This window comes from Lepidochelys olivacea (genome assembly GCF_965140295.1).
Source record: "Lepidochelys olivacea isolate rLepOli2 genome assembly, chromosome: 2".
Classification (NCBI taxonomy): domain Eukaryota; kingdom Metazoa; phylum Chordata; order Testudines; family Cheloniidae; genus Lepidochelys; species Lepidochelys olivacea.
In genome coordinates this window covers 916744-938529 of record NC_140412.1, presented here as the reverse complement: position 1 = coordinate 938529, position 21786 = coordinate 916744, and the positions used below count along the sequence as shown (strand labels likewise).

General features: G+C 56.7%; 1 protein-coding gene across 1 annotated transcript in view; it reads left to right on the top strand.

The window, feature by feature from the left end:
* EPPK1 (epiplakin 1) overlaps positions 1–21786 on the top strand; it is a 37278-nt gene that overhangs the window by 15197 nt on the left and 295 nt on the right. The window contains exon 2 of the mRNA XM_084620845.1: positions 1919–20939. Within this exon, the coding sequence (XP_084476971.1) occupies positions 1998–20939 (18942 nt within the window). The 5' untranslated portion in view covers positions 1919–1997. The remainder of the gene's footprint in view (positions 1–1918; positions 20940–21786) is intronic.

The window sequence follows — 21786 nt, the reverse complement described above, 5'->3', positions numbered from 1 at the left end:
TGTTCTTAATGTTTCCTCTGAATATTGTGGGGGTGCCTCAGTTTCCCCTAGGCAGTTCTTAAGTATCTAGGGGGTGGGGTAAGGGTGTATGATCATTGCAGAGCCCTAGAGGGCAGGTGTGTGCAGGGGTCTGGACACAGAGAATGGCCAACGCCCTGTTTCCTGGCAACTGATGGCCTGGGCCCTTCCCCCCTGCGAGGTGAGAGCTAAAGGGTTGGAGAACAAAGGGATCAGGTGACCTCCTGGCCCAGGAAAGGGGAAAGCCCAGAGGAGGAGGGGCTGGAGGGAGTTTCAGTTTGGGGCTGGCTGGGACATGGAGTGAAGGGCAGACGTGGTTGTCTGGCTCACTGCCCCCAAAATGGACCCAGCTGAGGGGTCCTGTTCTCTGCACCTGCAAGCTCTATGTTAGACCATGTTCCTGTCGTCTAATAAACCTCTGTGTTACTGGCTGGCTGAGAGTCCCGTCTGACTGTGGAGTTGGGGTGCAGAACCCTCTGGCTTCCCCAGGAGCCCTCCTGGGCGGACTGGCTGTGGGAAGCGCACGGAGGGGCAGAGGAGGCTGAATGCTCCGAGGTCAGACCCAGGAAGGTGGAAGCCGGGTGAACTGTGTGTCCTGGAGACAGGCTGCTCACAGAAAGGTGACTGCCCCAGAGTCCCGCCTGGCTTCGTGGGGAGCAGTTCCAGAGCATCGCCCGGGGACGCCGGGACACCGGCTGGCTTTGCTTCCCCCCGCTCCCACCTCCGGCTGCTGCTGAACTCTCCATCCCCACCCTCCCATCAGGAAGAGACAGCTGGAGTCTGCTGCTTATACGTGGCAAAGGGGGTCAGCGAGCCCCTTCCCGCTCATCTCTGACACCTCTAGGCCGCTCCGTGTCACTTCTCTGGTCACACTGGTGGATACACAGGAGCAGGGCTTGTGGGGAACCGGCACCTCCACACAGGGCAATGGCCTTGTGGCTGCACGGACACCCCCAACAGCTCCTCACATGGCAGCCGAGGGGACAGCAGGCACACGTCATTGCGCTGGGCCAGCATTTGCCGTGCGAGGACGGTGCAAGGGCAGGGGCTCAGGGAGAAGGGGCGGTGCAAAGGCAGAGACTCGGAGAGAAGGGACTGGGTGGGGGCGGGACTTCAGGGGGCAGGGGTGGCACAAGGGAAGGGCCTCAGGGGAAGGGGCGGGGCCTCAGGAGAAGGGGCGGGGCTTAAAGGGGCAGGGCTTCAGGGGGAAGGGGCGGCACAAGGGAAGGGCCTCAGAGGAAGGGGCGGTGTTTCAGGGGAAGGGGTGGCACAAGGGAAGGGCCTCAGGGGAAGGGGCAGGGCCTCAAGGGGAAGGGGCGGGGCTTCAAGGAGCGGGGCTTCAGGGGGAAGGGGTGGCACAAGGGAAGGGCCTCAGGGGAAGGGGCGGGGCCTCAGGGGGAAGGGGCGGGGCTTCAAGGAGCGGGGCTTCAGGGGGAAGGGGTGGCACAAGGGAAGGGCCTCAGGGGAAGGGGCGGGGCCTCAGGGGGAAGGGGCGGGGCTTCGCAGAGCAGGGCTTCAGGGGGAAGGGGTGGCACAAGGTAAGGGCCTCAGGGGAAGGGGCGGGGCCTCAGGGGAAGGGGCAGGGCTTCAAGGAGCAGGCCTTCAGGGGGAAAGGGTGGCTCGGCCACAGTTCGGGCCCTGGTGGCCCTGCCATGTTTGCGGGCCTTCTGCCACTCCTGCTGCTCATCCAGCCCACAGGAGGAGGGAGAGTCTTGCCTCTGGCATTTCTCGTCTTGCTCTCACTGTTGTCTGGATGCCTCCAGCCAGGGGGCTGCACTGGCTCCACTCCCTGCCTCTCGTCCGTTCCTGGCATTGTGTCTGCAGAGATACTTCTCTTGTCCACATGTCCCATGAAAACTGCACGTGGCTGTGTCTCATGGAGCCTCTTCTCTCTCTGCAGAGACACGGGCGCTGCCCCGGGAGGTGAGCGAGGCCCCACCCGTCACTGGAGGGGAGCGCAGCGCAAGAAGGCAGACGGCATGGAGCACCAGCCGGCAGTGAATGGACATGCCACCCCCACAGCTCACCCAAAAGACACCCCAGGAGGAAGTCACTTCCATCAGGGCATGCAGCCTGGCAAGCGGCGACAGACGGGTGTGGAGTCACACGGTGTGGGAGAGCCCCTGGCGGGGACTGGGACCATTGCTGGGGTGTACGTGGAGGCTTCCAAGAAGACAATGAGCTTTTATGATGCCACCAGAGAGCATTTCCTGATGTCTGAGCCAGCACTTGCTCTTCTGGAGGCTCAGGCAGCCACAGGCTCCCTCATTGATCCAGTGGGGAACAAGCAGCTCTCTGTGGCAGAGGCCGTGAGACTGGGGCTGGTAGGCCTGGAGCTGAAAGAAAAGCTGCTGTCTGCAGAGAGAGCAGCGATTGGCTTCATGGACCCCTACACAGATGAGAAGATCTCACTCTATCAAGCCATCCAAAAAGAGCTGCTCGGGCGGGATCGGGGCGCCCGCCTGCTGGAGGTCCAGATCGCCACAGGGGGCCTCGTGGATCCAGCCACCAGCCACCGCCTCCCCGTGGACGTTACCTACGAGCAGGGACACTTCGGTGACGAGATGAGCCAGCTCCTCTCTGACCCCAGCTCTGCTGCTGCCAGAGGGTTTCTTGACCCAAACACCAGCGAGACGGTCACCTATCTGGAGCTTAAGAAACGGTGCATGATCGATCCCTCCACAGGGCTCCTCCTCTTGCCTCTGAAAATCACCTTCCCAGGGCTGAGAGGGAGAGTGAGCAGCAGTGAGCTGCTCAGCTCCAGCATCATTGACATGGACACGTTCAGGGCCCTCGAGGAAGGCCGGGTCTCTGTCCAGGAGGTAGCAGAGATGGACCATGTTCAGCAGTACCTGGAGGGCACGGGAAGCATTGCAGGTGTTGCCATACTGCCGACCGGTGAGAGGAAGAGTCTGTACCAGGCGCTGACAGAGCATCTCCTCATGCCAGGCACAGCACTGGCCCTCCTGCAGGCCCAGGCTGCCACTGCCTGCCTGACAGAGCCCACCAAGAGCCAGAGACTCTCAGTTGATGATGGTGTCAAGGCTGGTGTGGTTGGGCCAGAGCTCTATGAGAAGCTGTCATCCGCTGAGAGAGCTGCCACCGGGTACCGAGACCCCTACACTGGGGAGCTGCTCTCTCTGTTTCAAGCCATGAATAAGGGGCTTATTGCCAGGGACCAGGGGACTTACCTACTGGAGGCCCAGCTGGCCACCGGTGGCCTCATCGATCCAGTCCACAATCACCGTGTCCCAGTGGAGGTGGCCTGCCAACGGGGCTACCTCGATGAAGAGATGAAGCGGCTCCTCTTCCATCCCACCCATGACATGAAAGGGTTCTTCGACCCCAACACGAAGGAGACCCTCATGTACGCAGAGTTATTGGAGAGGTGTGTCACTGACCCAGACACCGGTCTCCGTCTGCTGCCGCTTTTCGGAGAAAATGGGGAAGGGTCTCAGGGCATGCATTCCTTCATAGACCACAGGACCCGAATGGCTTTGGAAGACACAACAGTACCCGTGGCCTGTGGCAAATTCAAGGGGAAGTCAGTGTCGCTCTGGAAACTCCTCTTCTCAGACTACTTCACAAACGTGCAAAGGGCCACATTTACCCAGCAGTGCCGCACCGCAACTCTCTCCATGAAGGAACTGGCTAAGACCATCAGCACCACAGTTCAGCAAATGGCTTCCACCGCCAATATCACCTTTGAAGGCCTGAGGCACAAAGTGACCCCTAGCCAGCTCCTGAGCGCTGACATCATCAACAGGGATTTGTTTGAGAAACTCAGCCAAGGGGAGACATCAGCCAGAGAAGTTGTCTGCATGGACACAGTCAGGAAGTACCTGGAAGGGACAGGCAGTATCAGTGGGTTGCTGCTGCCCGATTCCCAGGAGAAAATCAGCATCTACCAGGCAAAGAGGAAAGGCCTTCTAATGCCAGGGACATCCCTCATCCTCCTCGAGGCACAGGCTGCCACTGGATTCATCATCGACCCAGCTGCAAACAAGAAATATTCTGTGGAGGAGGCTCTGCGAGCCAATGTCATCGGCCCAGATATTTACAACAAGCTTCTGGCAGCAGAGAAAGCAGTCACTGGCTACAAAGACCCCTACACCGGCAACAAGATCTCCCTCTTCCAGGCCATGAGCAAAGGCCACATCATCAGAGACCACGGCATCCGCCTGCTGGAGGCCCAGATCGCCACCGGCGGCATCATCGACCCCTTGCACAGTCACCGTCTCCCTGTGGAGGTGGCTTACAAGCGGGGCTACTTTGACAAGAAGATGAACCGGATCCTCTCTGACCCCAGCGTTGACACCAAGGGCTTCTTCGACCCCAACACGCACGAGAACCTCACGTACTTGCAGCTGAAGGAGAAGTGCATCACAGAGCCCTCCACTGGACTCTGCCTCCTGCCTCTGAACAGCAAGAAGCGTCAGTTCATCAATGACACCACCAAACAAGCCTTCAGGAGCACCTGGCTCCTCGTGAAGTATGGGAGGTTCCAAGGAGAAAGGGTCTCTGTGTGGGACCTGTTGAACTCTGAGTATTTCAGCGAGGGAAAGCGGCGGGAGATATTTAATCACTACCAGCTGCGGAAGCTCACCCTGGAGCAGATCAGACTCATGTTGGAGGAAGAGATGAAAAAATGGGCCCACATCAAATTCCCAGCCATGAGAGGCAGCGTCACGGCCTACCACCTGCTAGAAACTGGCATCATAGACAAGGCCCTGTTCGAGAGGGTGCTGGAGGGAGCCGTGAGCCCGGAGGATGTCCTGTGCATGGACTCTGTCCGCAAATACCTCTACGGCTCTGGCAGCATTGGGGGGATTGTGCTCCAGCCATCAAACCAGAGAATGAGCATCTATGAAGCCATGAAGCAGAAGATTGTGATGCCAGGGGTGGCTCTCCCACTGCTCGAGGCCCAGGCTGCTACTGGCTTCGTCATCAACCCAGTGAACAACCAGAAGCTGTGCGTTGATGAAGCCGTAAGGGAAGGGGTTATCGGGCCAGAACTCCATGAGAAACTGCAGCACGCAGAAGGAGCCGTAATGGGCTATAAAGACCCTTTCACCGGAGAAAAGATCTCCCTCTTCCAAGCCATGAAGAAGGGCCTCATCGCTGACAAACAGGCTATTCAGCTCATGGAAGCCCAGATTGCCACAGGAGGCATCATCGACCCTCACCATGGCCACTATGTCCCTGTGGAATTTGCCCAGAAACAAGGCTACTTGGACGAGGACATGAGCAAAACCCTCTCTAGTGCCTCTGATAATACCAGGGTCTACTGCATCCCCAACAGCAAGGAGCCTGTGACCTACGCTCAGCTCATCGCTCACTGCCAGAAGGATGAAAACTCTGGCCTCCACTTGCTGCCTTTGCCACAGACAGCTGTGCCTGTCTGCACAGATGAGCAGATCCAGAAGCTATTCAAGGACACCATGGTGAAGGCAAAAGGGGTCTCCCTCTGGGAGCTGATCCACTCTGGCTACTTCACTGAGGAGCAGAGAAATGACTTTGTGGAGAAGTACCGGTCTGAGGACGTGTCTGTCTGGCAGCTGGTCACTCTTGTCCTGAAGCTTGTTGAGGAAATAGAGATGAAAGCCCATACCCACATCACCTTTGAAGGCCTGCGGGGCAGCGTGCCTGCTGTCTGGCTGTTCGATGCTGGCATCATTACTGAGAAGACGTTCGTGGAGCTGGCTAAGGGAAAACAAACAGCTGGAGAGGTAGCCAAGATGGAGAGTGTGAAGAGATACTTACAGGGCACAGGGAGCATTGCTGGGATTTTCATACAGGCCTCCAAGAAGAGGATGAGCATTTACCAAGCAATGAAAAACAATCTCCTCCTGCCCGGGACAGGGGTGTTGTTGCTAGAGGCTCAAGCAGCCACAGGAGCTGTTATAGACCCAGTAACAAACCAGAAACTTGGTGTGGAGGATGCCGTCAAAGCAGCCATTGTCGGTGAGGAACTCATGGAGAAGCTGCTTCTAGCAGAGAGAGCAGTGACTGGTTACACAGACCCATACACGGGGAACTCAATCTCAGTCTGTCAAGCAGTCAGGAAAGGCCTCATTCCCATGAGTGATGCTGTTCCCTTAATAGAGGCCCAGCTGGCTACAGGAGGGGTCATCGATCCCATCCACCATCATCATCTTCCTCTTCCTGCTGCCTACATGCACGGCTTTTATGATGAAGAAATGAACCAGGCCCTATCCCAGCCCACTGACAACACCAAAGTCTTCTTTGATCCAAACACAAAGGAAAACTTGACCTACCAGCAGCTGAAAGACAAGTGTGTCCCTGATGCTGAGACAGGCCTCTGGCTACTACCTCTGTCTGAAACTGCAGCATTCTATGTGGACAAACAAACCATGGAGGTGCTGAAATCTGTGACAGTCTGTGTCGCAGTAGGTCGGTTCAAAGGGCAAACAGTTTCCCTCTGGGACCTTCTCAATTCCGAGTATATCACAGACTGCAAGCAGAGAGAGCTGGTGAAACTATACAAAGGGGAGAACACTGTGGCCCTGCAAGAAATCATCACCACCATTACCACAATCATTGAAGAATCTGAGAAGCAAGGCAAGAGGTTCACGTTCAAGGGCCTGCGGAAGCAGGTGTCTGCCAGCGACCTCTTCGAGTCTCAGCTGATAGACAAGAAAACCCTGGATGAACTCAAGCAGGGACAGAAAACTGTCAAAGAAGTCACAGAGATGGACTCCGTCCGGAGATACCTGGAGGGGGGTAACTTCATAGCTGGAGTGCTAATACAGCCAGCCAATGAGAAGATGAGCATCTACCAGGCTATGACGAGACGCATGCTGAGGCCGGGCACCGCGCTGGTGTTGCTGGAGGCGCAGGCTGCCACCGGGTTTGTTATTGACCCGGTGAAGAACAAGAGGCTGTCAGTGGAGGAGGCACTTGCTGCTGGGCTCGTTGGACAAGAGGTCTATGAAAAGCTGCTGTCTGCAGAGAGAGCAGTGACCGGATACACTGATCCCTACACAAAAGGCCAAATCTCCCTCTTCGAAGCCATGAACCAGGGACTGATCCTCAAGAGCCACGGCATCCGCCTGCTCGAGGCCCAGGTTGCCACTGGAGGCATCATCGACCCCGTGCACAGTCACCGCCTCCCCGTGGAGGTGGCTTACAAGCGGGGCTACTTTGACGAAGAGATGAACCGGATCCTCTGTGACCCCAGCGACGACACCAAGGGCTTCTTCGACCCCAACACTCATGAGAACCTCACCTACATACAACTCCTGGAGAGATGTGTCCAAGACCCTGAGACTGGGCTGTACATGCTCCAAATAGTAAAGCATGGGGGGAGATACTTCTATATCGATGAGTCAATGAAACAATTTTTATGCTCAAAACCCATTAAAATGCATGTTGGGAAGTTCAAAGGCCAAACAGTGTCCCTCTGGGACCTGCTCTGCTCTCAGTACATCTCAGAACAGAAAAGAAAAGAACTAGTGAAGCAATATAAATTTGAAACCCTGACAATAGAACAGCTCATCACAGTCATCACCACCATCATTCAGGAAATGGAACTCAGAACCCAAGCCCTTAAGGTAAAAGGACTCAGAGGAGATGTATCAGTGTCAGAGTTATTCAATGCTGAGATAATTGACAAAACAACACTGGACAATCTGCAAAAAGGAACTCTCACAGTCCATAAACTCACCCAAATGGATTCTGTCAAGAGGTATCTGGATGGAACTGGCTGCATTGCTGGAGTTCTGCTGCCAGCCAAGAAAGAGAGAATGAGCATCTACCAGGCCCGAGAGAGAGGTCTCCTAACACCAGAATCAGCGCTGGTGCTGCTGGAGGCGCAGGCTGCCACGGGCTTTATCACTGACCCGCTGAAGAACGAGAAGCTGTCCGTCGATGAAGCCGTCTCCGCCGGCCTGGTGGGCAGTGAGATTCAGGAGAAGCTGCTCTCTGCAGAGAGAGCAGTGACCGGATACACTGACCCCTACACAGGCAACAAGATCTCCCTCTTCCAGGCCATGAAGAAAGACCTGCTCATCAAAGACTACGGCATCCCCCTGCTGGAGGCCCAGATCGCCACTGGCGGCATCATCGACCCCGTGCACAGTCACCGCCTCCCCGTGGAGATGGCTTACAAGCGGGGATATTTGGACGATGACACATTTCTCCTTCTTTCTGATCCACAACATGGCAACAAACGATTTATGGATCCTAACACCAAGGAAAAACTCAGTTATGCGCAGCTTCTGCACAGATGTAGCAAAGACCCAGAAACAGGACTGTGCCTGCTTCAGATAATAGAAAAGAAGGAAGACTATTTCTACACTGATGAGCAAACAAAAAATACAATGTTATCCACCATGGTTCAAGTACAGGTAGGGAAATACAAAGGACATAATTTATCTCTATGGGAACTCCTCTGTTCCGAATATATCACTGAGGAAAAGAGAAAAGAATTGGTAAAACGATACAAAAAGGAATCCACAGCTATTCTACAAAAGATCATTGATATCATCTTAACCATTATACATGAAAAAGAGAGGAGCAGAAAAGATATATGGTTCCAGGGAATCAGACAAAAAATCACTGCATCAGAACTACTCAATGCACAGATAATTACCAAGGACACAATGGAAAAGCTAGAGGAAGGAAAACAGACTGCAAAAGATATAGCAAAGATGGATGCCATAAAGAGATACCTTGAAGGAACTAGCTGCATTGCCGGAGTCCTTGTGCCGTCCAACACAGACCCGTCCAGGACAGAGAAGATGAGCATCTATCAGGCCATGTGGAAGGGGATTCTGAGGCCGGGCACCGCGCTGGTGCTGCTGGAGGCGCAGGCTGCCACCGGCTTTATCACTGACCCGCTGAAGAACGAGAAGCTGTCCGTCGATGAAGCCGTCTCCGCTGGCCTGGTGGGCAGTGAGGTTCACAAGAAGCTGCTCTCTGCAGAGAGAGCAGTGACCGGATACACCGACCCCTACACAGGCAACAAGATCTCCCTCTTCCAGGCCATGAAGAAAGACCTGCTCGTCAAAGACCACGGCATCCGCCTGCTGGAGGCCCAGATCGCCACCGGCGGCATCATCGACCCCGTGCACAGTCACCGCCTCCCCGTGGAGGTGGCTTACAAGCGGGGCTACTTCGACGAAGAGATGAACCGGATCCTCTGTGACCCCAGCGACGACACCAAGGGCTTCTTCGACCCCAACACTCACGAGAACCTCACCTACATGCAGCTCCTCAGCAGATGCGTCCCAGACCCAGACACGGGGCTCCTTATGCTTCAGCTGATGCACAAAGGCTCCGTGCTCTTCCAGCTAGATGAACAAACACGAATCTCCTTACAGTCTGCCCCTGCCACCGTCAGCGTGGGACTCTTCCAGGGGCAGAACGTGACCGTGTGGGAGCTTCTCTTCTCCAGGTACGTCCCTGACCAAAAAAGGCAGGAGCTTCTGAAGAAGTACAAAGCGGGGACACTAACCATTCAGGAAATGACAACCATCATCACCACCCTCATCACCGAGACCGAGAAAAAGAGCGGCAAAGAGCCCAGAGGAGTGGAAGGCCCCTGCCGAGAGGAGAGAACATCCGGGAGAGCTGCCAGCGCCCCTTCTCCGCAGGACGAACAAGCGGAAAAGACTCTCCGGCTCGCCACCGTCGATGTATCGGTCGGCGAGTTCCAAGGGCGAAAGGTCTCCGTGTGGGAACTTCTCTTCTCCAAATACCCCTCGGAAGAGAAAAGGCAGGAGGTGCTGGAGAAGTACAGAGCAGGGACCGTGACCCTGGAGGAGCTGGTCAGAATCCTCACCACCATCGTTGAGGAGAAAGAAGAGAGAAGCAGCAAACTGAAGTTCTCCGGCCTCAGGAGGCAGGTGACTGCCTCAGAGCTGTTCAGCTCTGACATTATTGACCAGAACACGCTGACTGAACTCACCCAGGGCACCAAGACGGTGCAGGAGATCACTGAAATGGATTCCGTAAAGAGATACCTCCAAGGCACGAGCTGCATTGCCGGAGTCCTTGTGCCGTCCAACACAGACCCGTCCAGGACAGAGAAGATGAGCATCTACCAGGCCATGTGGAAGGGGATTCTGAGGCCGGGCACCGCGCTGGTGCTGCTGGAGGCGCAGGCTGCCACCGGCTTTATCACTGACCCGCTGAAGAACGAGAAGCTGTCCGTCGATGAAGCCGTCTCCGCCGGCCTGGTGGGCAGTGAGGTTCACGAGAAGCTGCTCTCTGCAGAGAGAGCAGTGACCGGATACACCGACCCCTACACAGGCAACAAGATCTCCCTCTTCCAGGCCATGAAGAAAGACCTGCTCGTCAAAGACCACGGCATCCGCCTGCTGGAGGCCCAGATCGCCACCGGCGGCATCATCGACCCCGTGCACAGTCACCGCCTCCCCGTGGAGGTGGCTTACAAGCGGGGCTACTTCGACGAAGAGATGAACCGGATCCTCTGTGACCCCAGCGACGACACCAAGGGCTTCTTCGACCCCAACACTCATGAGAACCTCACCTACATGCAGCTCCTCAGCAGATGCGTCCCAGACCCAGACACGGGGCTCCTTATGCTTCAGCTGATGCACAAAGGCTCCGTGCTCTTCCAGCTAGATGAACAAACACGAATCTCCTTACAGTCTGCCCCTGCCACCGTCAGCGTGGGACTCTTCCAGGGGCAGAACGTGACCGTGTGGGAGCTTCTCTTCTCCAGGTACGTCCCTGACCAAAAAAGGCAGGAGCTTCTGAAGAAGTACAAAGCGGGGACGCTAACCATTCAGGAAATGACAACCATCATCAGCACCCTCATCACCGAGACCGAGAAAAAGAGCGGCAAAGAGCCCAGAGGAGTGGAAGGCCCCTGCCGAGAGGAGAGAACATCCGGGAGAGCTGCCAGCGCCCCTTCTCCGCAGGACGAACAAGCGGAAAAGACTCTCCGGCTCGCCACCGTCGATGTATCGGTCGGCGAGTTCCAAGGGCGAAAGGTCTCCGTGTGGGAACTTCTCTTCTCCAAATACCTCTCGGAAGAGAAAAGGCAGGAGGTGCTGGAGAAGTACAGAGCAGGGACCGTGACCCTGGAGGAGCTGGTCAGAATCCTCACCGCCATCGTTGAGGAGAAAGAAGAGAGAAGCAGCAAACTGAAGTTCTCCGGCCTCAGGAGGCAGGTGACTGCCTCAGAGCTGTTCAGCTCTGACATTATTGACCAGAACACGCTGACTGAACTCACCCAGGGCACCAAGACGGTGCAGGAGATCACGGAAATGGATTCCGTAAAGAGATACCTCCAAGGCACGAGCTGCATTGCCGGAGTCCTTGTGCCGTCCAACACAGACCCGTCCAGGACAGAGAAGATGAGCATCTACCAGGCCATGTGGAAGGGGATTCTGAGGCCGGGCACCGCGCTGGTGCTGCTGGAGGCGCAGGCTGCCACCGGCTTTATCACTGACCCGCTGAAGAACGAGAAGCTGTCCGTCGATGAAGCCGTCTCCGCCGGCCTGGTGGGCAGTGAGGTTCACGAGAAGCTGCTCTCTGCAGAGAGAGCAGTGACCGGATACACCGACCCCTACACAGGCAACAAGATCTCCCTCTTCCAGGCCATGAAGAAAGACCTGCTCGTCAAAGACCACGGCATCCGCCTGCTGGAGGCCCAGATCGCCACCGGCGGCATCATCGACCCCATGCACAGTCACCGCCTCCCCGTGGAGGTGGCTTACAAGCGGGGCTACTTCGACGAAGAGATGAACCGGATCCTCTGTGACCCCAGCGACGACACCAAGGGCTTCTTCGACCCCAACACTCACGAGAACCTCACCTACATGCAGCTCCTCAGCAGATGCGTCCCAGACCCAGACACGGGGCTCCTTATGCTTCAGCTGATGCACAAAGGCTCCGTGCTCTTCCAGCTAGATGAACAAACACGAATCTCCTTACAGTCTGCCCCTGCCACCGTCAGCGTGGGACTCTTCCAGGGGCAGAACGTGACCGTGTGGGAGCTTCTCTTCTCCAGGTACGTCCCTGACCAAAAAAGGCAGGAGCTTCTGAAGAAGTACAAAGCAGGGACGCTAACCATTCAGGAAATGACAACCATCATCACCACCCTCATCACCGAGACCGAGAAAAAGAGCGGCAAAGAGCCCAGAGGAGTGGAAGGCCCCTGCCGAGAGGAGAGAACATCCGGGAGAGCTGCCAGCGCCCCTTCTCCGCAGGACGAACAAGCGGAAAAGACTCTCCGGCTCGCCACCGTCGATGTATCGGTCGGCGAGTTCCAAGGGCGAAAGGTCTCCGTGTGGGAACTTCTCTTCTCCAAATACCTCTCGGAAGAGAAAAGGCAGGAGGTGCTGGAGAAGTACAGAGCAGGGACCGTGACCCTGGAGGAGCTGGTCAGAATCCTCACCGCCATCGTTGAGGAGAAAGAAGAGAGAAGCAGCAAACTGAAGTTCTCCGGCCTCAGGAGGCAGGTGACTGCCTCAGAGCTGTTCAGCTCTGACATTATTGACCAGAACACGCTGACTGAACTCACCCAGGGCACCAAGACGGTGCAGGAGATCACGGAAATGGATTCCGTAAAGAGATACCTCCAAGGCACGAGCTGCATTGCCGGAGTCCTTGTGCCGTCCAACACAGACCCGTCCAGGACAGAGAAGATGAGCATCTACCAGGCCATGTGGAAGGGGATTCTGAGGCCGGGCACCGCGCTGGTGCTGCTGGAGGCGCAGGCTGCCACCGGCTTTATCACTGACCCGCTGAAGAACGAGAAGCTGTCCGTCGATGAAGCCGTCTCCGCCGGCCTGGTGGGCAGTGAGGTTCACGAGAAGCTGCTCTCTGCAGAGAGAGCAGTGACCGGATACACCGACCCCTACACAGGCAACAAGATCTCCCTCTTCCAGGCCATGAAGAAAGACCTGCTCGTCAAAGACCACGGCATCCGCCTGCTGGAGGCCCAGATCGCCACCGGCGGCATCATCGACCCCGTGCACAGTCACCGCCTCCCCGTGGAGGTGGCTTACAAGCGGGGCTACTTCGACGAAGAGATGAACCGGATCCTCTGTGACCCCAGCGACGACACCAAGGGCTTCTTCGACCCCAACACTCACGAGAACCTCACCTACATGCAGCTCCTCAGCAGATGCGTCCCAGACCCAGACACGGGGCTCCTTATGCTTCAGCTGATGCACAAAGGCTCCGTGCTCTTCCAGCTAGATGAACAAACACGAATCTCCTTACAGTCTGCCCCTGCCACCGTCAGCGTGGGACTCTTCCAGGGGCAGAACGTGACCGTGTGGGAGCTTCTCTTCTCCAGGTACGTCCCTGACCAAAAAAGGCAGGAGCTTCTGAAGAAGTACAAAGCGGGGACGCTATCCATTCAGGAAATGACAACCATCATCAGCACCCTCATCACCGAGACCGAGAAAAAGAGCGGCAAAGAGCCCAGAAGAGTGGAAGGCCCCTGCCGAGAGGAGAGAACATCCGGGAGAGCTGCCAGCGCCCCTTCTCCTCAGGACGAACAAGCGGAAAAGACTCTCCGGCTCGCCACCGTCGATGTATCGGTCGGCGAGTTCCAAGGGCGAAAGGTCTCCGTGTGGGAACTTCTCTTCTCCAAATACCTCTCGGAAGAGAAAAGGCAGGAGGTGCTGGAGAAGTACAGAGCAGGGACCGTGACCCTGGAGGAGCTGATCAGAATCCTCACCACCATCGTTGAGGAGAAAGAAGAGAGAAGCAGCAAACTGAAGTTCTCCGGCCTCAGGAGGCAGGTGACTGCCTCAGAGCTGTTCAGCTCTGACATTATTGACCAGAACACGCTGACTGAACTCACCCAGGGCACCAAGACGGTGCAGGAGATCACGGAAATGGATTCCGTAAAGAGATACCTCCAAGGCACGAGCTGCATTGCCGGAGTCCTTGTGCCGTCCAACACAGACCCGTCCAGGACAGAGAAGATGAGCATCTACCAGGCCATGTGGAAGGGGATTCTGAGGCCGGGCACCGCGCTGGTGCTGCTGGAGGCGCAGGCTGCCACCGGCTTTATCACTGACCCGCTGAAGAACGAGAAGCTGTCCGTCGATGAAGCCGTCTCCGCCGGCCTGGTGGGCAGTGAGGTTCACGAGAAGCTGCTCTCTGCAGAGAGAGCAGTGACCGGATACACCGACCCCTACACAGGCAACAAGATCTCCCTCTTCCAGGCCATGAAGAAAGACCTGCTCGTCAAAGACCACGGCATCCGCCTGCTGGAGGCCCAGATCGCCACCGGCGGCATCATCGACCCCGTGCACAGTCACCGCCTCCCCGTGGAGGTGGCTTACAAGCGGGGCTACTTCGACGAAGAGATGAACCGGATCCTCTGTGACCCCAGCGACGACACCAAGGGCTTCTTCGACCCCAACACTCACGAGAACCTCACCTACATGCAGCTCCTCAGCAGATGCGTCCCAGACCCAGACACGGGGCTCCTTATGCTTCAGCTGATGCACAAAGGCTCCGTGCTCTTCCAGCTAGATGAACAAACACGAATCTCCTTACAGTCTGCCCCTGCCACCGTCAGCGTGGGACTCTTCCAGGGGCAGAACGTGACCGTGTGGGAGCTTCTCTTCTCCAGGTACGTCCCTGACCAAAAAAGGCAGGAGCTTCTGAAGAAGTACAAAGCGGGGACGCTAACCATTCAGGAAATGACAACCATCATCACCACCCTCATCACCGAGACCGAGAAAAAGAGCGGCAAAGAGCCCAGAGGAGTGGAAGGCCCCTGCCGAGAGGAGAGAACATCCGGGAGAGCTGCCAGCGCCCCTTCTCCGCAGGACGAACAAGCGGAAAAGACTCTCCGGCTCGCCACCGTCGATGTATCGGTCGGCGAGTTCCAAGGGCGAAAGGTCTCCGTGTGGGAACTTCTCTTCTCCAAATACCTCTCGGAAGAGAAAAGGCAGGAGGTGCTGGAGAAGTACAGAGCAGGGACCATGACCCTGGAGGAGCTGGTCAGAATCCTCACCGCCATCGTTGAGGAGAAAGAAGAGAGAAGCAGCAAACTGAAGTTCTCCGGCCTCAGGAGGCAGGTGACTGCCTCAGAGCTGTTCAGCTCTGACATTATTGACCAGAACACGCTGACTGAACTCACCCAGGGCACCAAGACGGTGCAGGAGATCACGGAAATGGATTCCGTAAAGAGATACCTCCAAGGCACGAGCTGCATTGCCGGAGTCCTTGTGCCGTCCAACACAGACCCGTCCAGGATAGAGAAGATGAGCATCTACCAGGCCATGTGGAAGGGGATTCTGAGGCCGGGCACCGCGCTGGTGCTGCTGGAGGCGCAGGCTGCCACCGGCTTTATCACTGACCCGCTGAAGAACGAGAAGCTGTCCGTCGATGAAGCCGTCTCCGCCGGCCTGGTGGGCAGTGAGGTTCACGAGAAGCTGCTCTCTGCAGAGAGAGCAGTGACCGGATACACCGACCCCTACACAGGCAACAAGATCTCCCTCTTCCAGGCCATGAAGAAAGACCTGCTCGTCAAAGACCACGGCATCCGCCTGCTGGAGGCCCAGATCGCCACCGGCGGCATCATCGACCCCGTGCACAGTCACCGCCTCCCCGTGGAGGTGGCTTACAAGCGGGGCTACTTCGACGAAGAGATGAACCGGATCCTCTGTGACCCCAGCGACGACACCAAGGGCTTCTTCGACCCCAACACTCACGAGAACCTCACCTACATGCAGCTCCTCAGCAGATGCGTCCCAGACCCAGACACGGGGCTCCTTATGCTTCAGCTGATGCACAAAGGCTCCGTGCTCTTCCAGCTAGATGAACAAACACGAATCTCCTTACAGTCTGCCCCTGCCACCGTCAGCGTGGGACTCTTCCAGGGGCAGAACGTGACCGTGTGGGAGCTTCTCTTCTCCAGGTACGTCCCTGACCAAAAAAGGCAGGAGCTTCTGAAGAAGTACAAAGCAGGGACGCTAACCATTCAGGAAATGACAACCATCATCACCACCCTCATCACCGAGACCGAGAAAAAGAGCGGCAAAGAGCCCAGAGGAGTGGAAGGCCCCTGCCGAGAGGAGAGAACATCCGGGAGAGCTGCCAGCGCCCCTTCTCCGCAGGACGAACAAGCGGAAAAGACTCTCCGGCTCGCCACCGTCGATGTATCGGTCGGCGAGTTCCAAGGGCGAAAGGTCTCCGTGTGGGAACTTCTCTTCTCCAAATACCTCTCGGAAGAGAAAAGGCAGGAGGTGCTGGAGAAGTACAGAGCAGGGACCGTGACCCTGGAGGAGCTGGTCAGAATCCTCACCGCCATCGTTGAGGAGAAAGAAGAGAGAAGCAGCAAACTGAAGTTCTCCGGCCTCAGGAGGCAGGTGACTGCCTCAGAGCTGTTCAGCTCTGACATTATTGACCAGAACACGCTGACTGAACTCACCCAGGGCACCAAGACGGTGCAGGAGATCACGGAAATGGATTCCGTAAAGAGATACCTCCAAGGCACGAGCTGCATTGCCGGAGTCCTTGTGCCGTCCAACACAGACCCGTCCAGGACAGAGAAGATGAGCATCTACCAGGCCATGTGGAAGGGGATTCTGAGGCCGGGCACCGCGCTGGTGCTGCTGGAGGCGCAGGCTGCCACCGGCTTTATCACTGACCCGCTGAAGAACGAGAAGCTGTCCGTCGATGAAGCCGTCTCCGCCGGCCTGGTGGGCAGTGAGGTTCACGAGAAGCTGCTCTCTGCAGAGAGAGCAGTGACCGGATACACCGACCCCTACACAGGCAACAAGATCTCCCTCTTCCAGGCCATGAAGAAAGACCTGCTCGTCAAAGACCACGGCATCCGCCTGCTGGAGGCCCAGATCGCCACCGGCGGCATCATCGACCCCGTGCACAGTCACCGCCTCCCCGTGGAGGTGGCTTACAAGCGGGGCTACTTCGACGAAGAGATGAACCGGATCCTCTGTGACCCCAGCGACGACACCAAGGGCTTCTTCGACCCCAACACTCACGAGAACCTCACCTACATGCAGCTCCTCAGCAGATGCGTCCCAGACCCAGACACGGGGCTCCTTATGCTTCAGCTGATGCACAAAGGCTCCGTGCTCTTCCAGCTAGATGAACAAACACGAATCTCCTTACAGTCTGCCCCTGCCACCGTCAGCGTGGGACTCTTCCAGGGGCAGAACGTGACCGTGTGGGAGCTTCTCTTCTCCAGGTACGTCCCTGACCAAAAAAGGCAGGAGCTTCTGAAGAAGTACAAAGCAGGGACGCTAACCATTCAGGAAATGACAACCATCATCACCACCCTCATCACCGAGACCGAGAAAAAGAGCGGCAAAGAGCCCAGAGGAGTGGAAGGCCCCTGCCGAGAGGAGAGAACATCCGGGAGAGCTGCCAGCGCCCCTTCTCCGCAGGACGAACAAGCGGAAAAGACTCTCCGGCTCGCCACCGTCGATGTATCGGTCGGCGAGTTCCAAGGGCGAAAGGTCTCCGTGTGGGAACTTCTCTTCTCCAAATACCTCTCGGAAGAGAAAAGGCAGGAGGTGCTGGAGAAGTACAGAGCAGGGACCGTGACCCTGGAGGAGCTGGTCAGAATCCTCACCGCCATCGTTGAGGAGAAAGAAGAGAGAAGCAGCAAACTGAAGTTCTCCGGCCTCAGGAGGCAGGTGACTGCCTCAGAGCTGTTCAGCTCTGACATTATTGACCAGAACACGCTGACTGAACTCACCCAGGGCACCAAGACGGTGCAGGAGATCACGGAAATGGATTCCGTAAAGAGATACCTCCAAGGCACGAGCTGCATTGCCGGAGTCCTTGTGCCGTCCAACACAGACCCGTCCAGGATAGAGAAGATGAGCATCTACCAGGCCATGTGGAAGGGGATTCTGAGGCCGGGCACCGCGCTGGTGCTGCTGGAGGCGCAGGCTGCCACCGGCTTTATCACTGACCCGCTGAAGAACGAGAAGCTGTCCGTCGATGAAGCCGTCTCCGCCGGCCTGGTGGGCAGTGAGGTTCACGAGAAGCTGCTCTCTGCAGAGAGAGCAGTGACCGGATACACCGACCCCTACACAGGCAACAAGATCTCCCTCTTCCAGGCCATGAAGAAAGACCTGCTCGTCAAAGACCACGGCATCCGCCTGCTGGAGGCCCAGATCGCCACCGGCGGCATCATCGACCCCGTGCACAGTCACCGCCTCCCCGTGGAGGTGGCTTACAAGCGGGGCTACTTCGACGAAGAGATGAACCGGATCCTCTGTGACCCCAGCGACGACACCAAGGGCTTCTTCGACCCCAACACTCACGAGAACCTCACCTACATGCAGCTCCTCAGCAGATGCGTCCCAGACCCAGACACGGGGCTCCTTATGCTTCAGCTGATGCACAAAGGCTCCGTGCTCTTCCAGCTAGATGAACAAACACGAATCTCCTTACAGTCTGCCCCTGCCACCGTCAGCGTGGGACTCTTCCAGGGGCAGAACGTGACCGTGTGGGAGCTTCTCTTCTCCAGGTACGTCCCTGACCAAAAAAGGCAGGAGCTTCTGAAGAAGTACAAAGCGGGGACGCTATCCATTCAGGAAATGACAACCATCATCACCACCCTCATCACCGAGACCGAGAAAAAGAGCGGCAAAGAGCCCAGAAGAGTGGAAGGCCCCTGCCGAGAGGAGAGAACATCCGGGAGAGCTGCCAGCGCCCCTTCTCCTCAGGACGAACAAGCGGAAAAGACTCTCCGGCTCGCCACCGTCGATGTATCGGTCGGCGAGTTCCAAGGGCGAAAGGTCTCCGTGTGGGAACTTCTCTTCTCCAAATACCTCTCGGAAGAGAAAAGGCAGGAGGTGCTGGAGAAGTACAGAGCAGGGACCGTGACCCTGGAGGAGCTGATCAGAATCCTCACCACCATCGTTGAGGAGAAAGAAGAGAGAAGCAGCAAACTGAAGTTCTCCGGCCTCAGGAGGCAGGTGACTGCCTCAGAGCTGTTCAGCTCTGACATTATTGACCAGAACACGCTGACTGAACTCACCCAGGGCACCAAGACGGTGCAGGAGATCACGGAAATGGATTCCGTAAAGAGATACCTCCAAGGCACGAGCTGCATTGCCGGAGTCCTTGTGCCGTCCAACACAGACCCGTCCAGGACAGAGAAGATGAGCATCTACCAGGCCATGTGGAAGGGGATTCTGAGGCCGGGCACCGCGCTGGTGCTGCTGGAGGCGCAGGCTGCCACCGGCTTTATCACTGACCCGCTGAAGAACGAGAAGCTGTCCGTCGATGAAGCCGTCTCCGCCGGCCTGGTGGGCAGTGAGGTTCACGAGAAGCTGCTCTCTGCAGAGAGAGCAGTGACCGGATACACCGACCCCTACACAGGCAACAAGATCTCCCTCTTCCAGGCCATGAAGAAAGACCTGCTCGTCAAAGACCACGGCATCCGCCTGCTGGAGGCCCAGATCGCCACCGGCGGCATCATCGACCCCGTGCACAGTCACCGCCTCCCCGTGGAGGTGGCTTACAAGCGGGGCTACTTCGACGAAGAGATGAACCGGATCCTCTGTGACCCCAGCGACGACACCAAGGGCTTCTTCGACCCCAACACTCACGAGAACCTCACCTACATGCAGCTCCTCAGCAGATGCGTCCCAGACCCAGACACGGGGCTCCTTATGCTTCAGCTGATGCACAAAGGCTCCGTGCTCTTCCAGCTAGATGAACAAACACGAATCTCCTTACAGTCTGCCCCTGCCACCGTCAGCGTGGGACTCTTCCAGGGGCAGAACGTGACCGTGTGGGAGCTTCTCTTCTCCAGGTACGTCCCTGACCAAAAAAGGCAGGAGCTTCTGAAGAAGTACAAAGCGGGGACGCTAACCATTCAGGAAATGACAACCATCATCAGCACCCTCATCACCGAGACCGAGAAAAAGAGCGGCAAAGAGCCCAGAGGAGTGGAAGGCCCCTGCCGAGAGGAGAGAACATCTGGGAGAGCTGCCAGCGCCCCTTCTCCGCAGGACGAACAAGCGGAAAAGACTCTCCGGCTCGCCACCGTCGATGTATCGGTCGGCGAGTTCCAAGGGCGAAAGGTCTCCGTGTGGGAACTTCTCTTCTCCAAATACCTCTCGGAAGAGAAAAGGCAGGAGGTGCTGGAGAAGTACAGAGCAGGGACCATGACCCTGGAGGAGCTGGTCAGAATCCTCACCGCCATCGTTGAGGAGAAAGAAGAGAGAAGCAGCAAACTGAAGTTCTCCGGCCTCAGGAGGCAGGTGACTGCCTCAGAGCTGTTCAGCTCTGACATTATTGACCAGAACACGCTGACTGAACTCACCCAGGGCACCAAGACGGTGCAGGAGATCACGGAAATGGATTCCGTAAAGAGATACCTCCAAGGCACGAGCTGCATTGCCGGAGTCCTTGTGCCGTCCAACACAGACCCGTCCAGGATAGAGAAGATGAGCATCTACCAGGCCATGTGGAAGGGGATTCTGAGGCCGGGCACCGCGCTGGTGCTGCTGGAGGCGCAGGCTGCCACCGGCTTTATCACTGACCCGCTGAAGAACGAGAAGCTGTCCGTCGATGAAGCCGTCTCCGCCGGCCTGGTGGGCAGTGAGGTTCACGAGAAGCTGCTCTCTGCAGAGAGAGCAGTGACCGGATACACCGACCCCTACACAGGCAACAAGATCTCCCTCTTCCAGGCCATGAAGAAAGACCTGCTCGTCAAAGACCACGGCATCCGCCTGCTGGAGGCCCAGATCGCCACCGGCGGCATCATCGACCCCGTGCACAGTCACCGCCTCCCCGTGGAGGTGGCTTACAAGCGGGGCTACTTCGACGAAGAGATGAACCGGATCCTCTGTGACCCCAGCGACGACACCAAGGGCTTCTTCGACCCCAACACTCACGAGAACCTCACCTACATGCAGCTCCTCAGCAGATGCGTCCCAGACCCAGACACGGGGCTCTGTTTGCTGAAGGTGGGGATGAACTAATTATATTTCATTTTATGACTGTGACCCAGTTTTGTTTTATTTTGCAAATAGCAGTTTTTATCTCTTTGTCTGAAGTCATTCTGTCTCTGTGAGCACTGGTGTTCTGTTCCTCTGTTTGTTTGGTGAAATTCTCAGCGTGCTTTGCAGGACAAAGGTCTCAGTGATGCTTCTCTTTGTTATCATCCTCTTTTACTCAGGCCTGTCTGCTTACTGCTTGCCGTGGAATGCCATGTAAAATGTCTCCCAGGTTGTCAGGGATATTGGGTCCCTGATATTGCACAACCCTCTGGGTCATGCGGCAATTGTACTGAATTACCTCAGGGAATCTCAGGGTAACGTGCAATCCCCGTGTTCTCCTGGACCAAAGAATGCATTGCAGCCGCTGTGGGAAGGAAAGGTGCTCAGCGTAGGCCAGGGTAAGGGAGGAAGTGGCTGGGTCTTCTCTTTCCAGGTTCTGCTCAGGATAGTTCCAGAATCGGAATTCCAACGTTTTTCAAGTCAGAGTTGAGGCTGAGTGGCGGGGGGAGACTGCAGGTCTGGATCGAGGAGTATCAGCAGAGCTGGGTGGAGGCCAGAAGTGGAAGACTTGTCAGGGGAGTGGGTTGCATTGGCAGAGCTGAGCGGCAGAGGGTTGCACAGCATTGGCGTGCATGATTCTCGTCGATTTGATTTAGTTTCTCCAAGTGCACCCCTCCCTGAGTGATCCAATGCCATGTTAGTCTGTAGCGGGGGATACTGTTTCCCTCCCCTTTCGAGCACTAGACTCACTCAGAAACACAGTGGTATGTTGTTTTCAAAGTCCTCCTTCCCGCCTGACAGCTGCCCTGGAGCT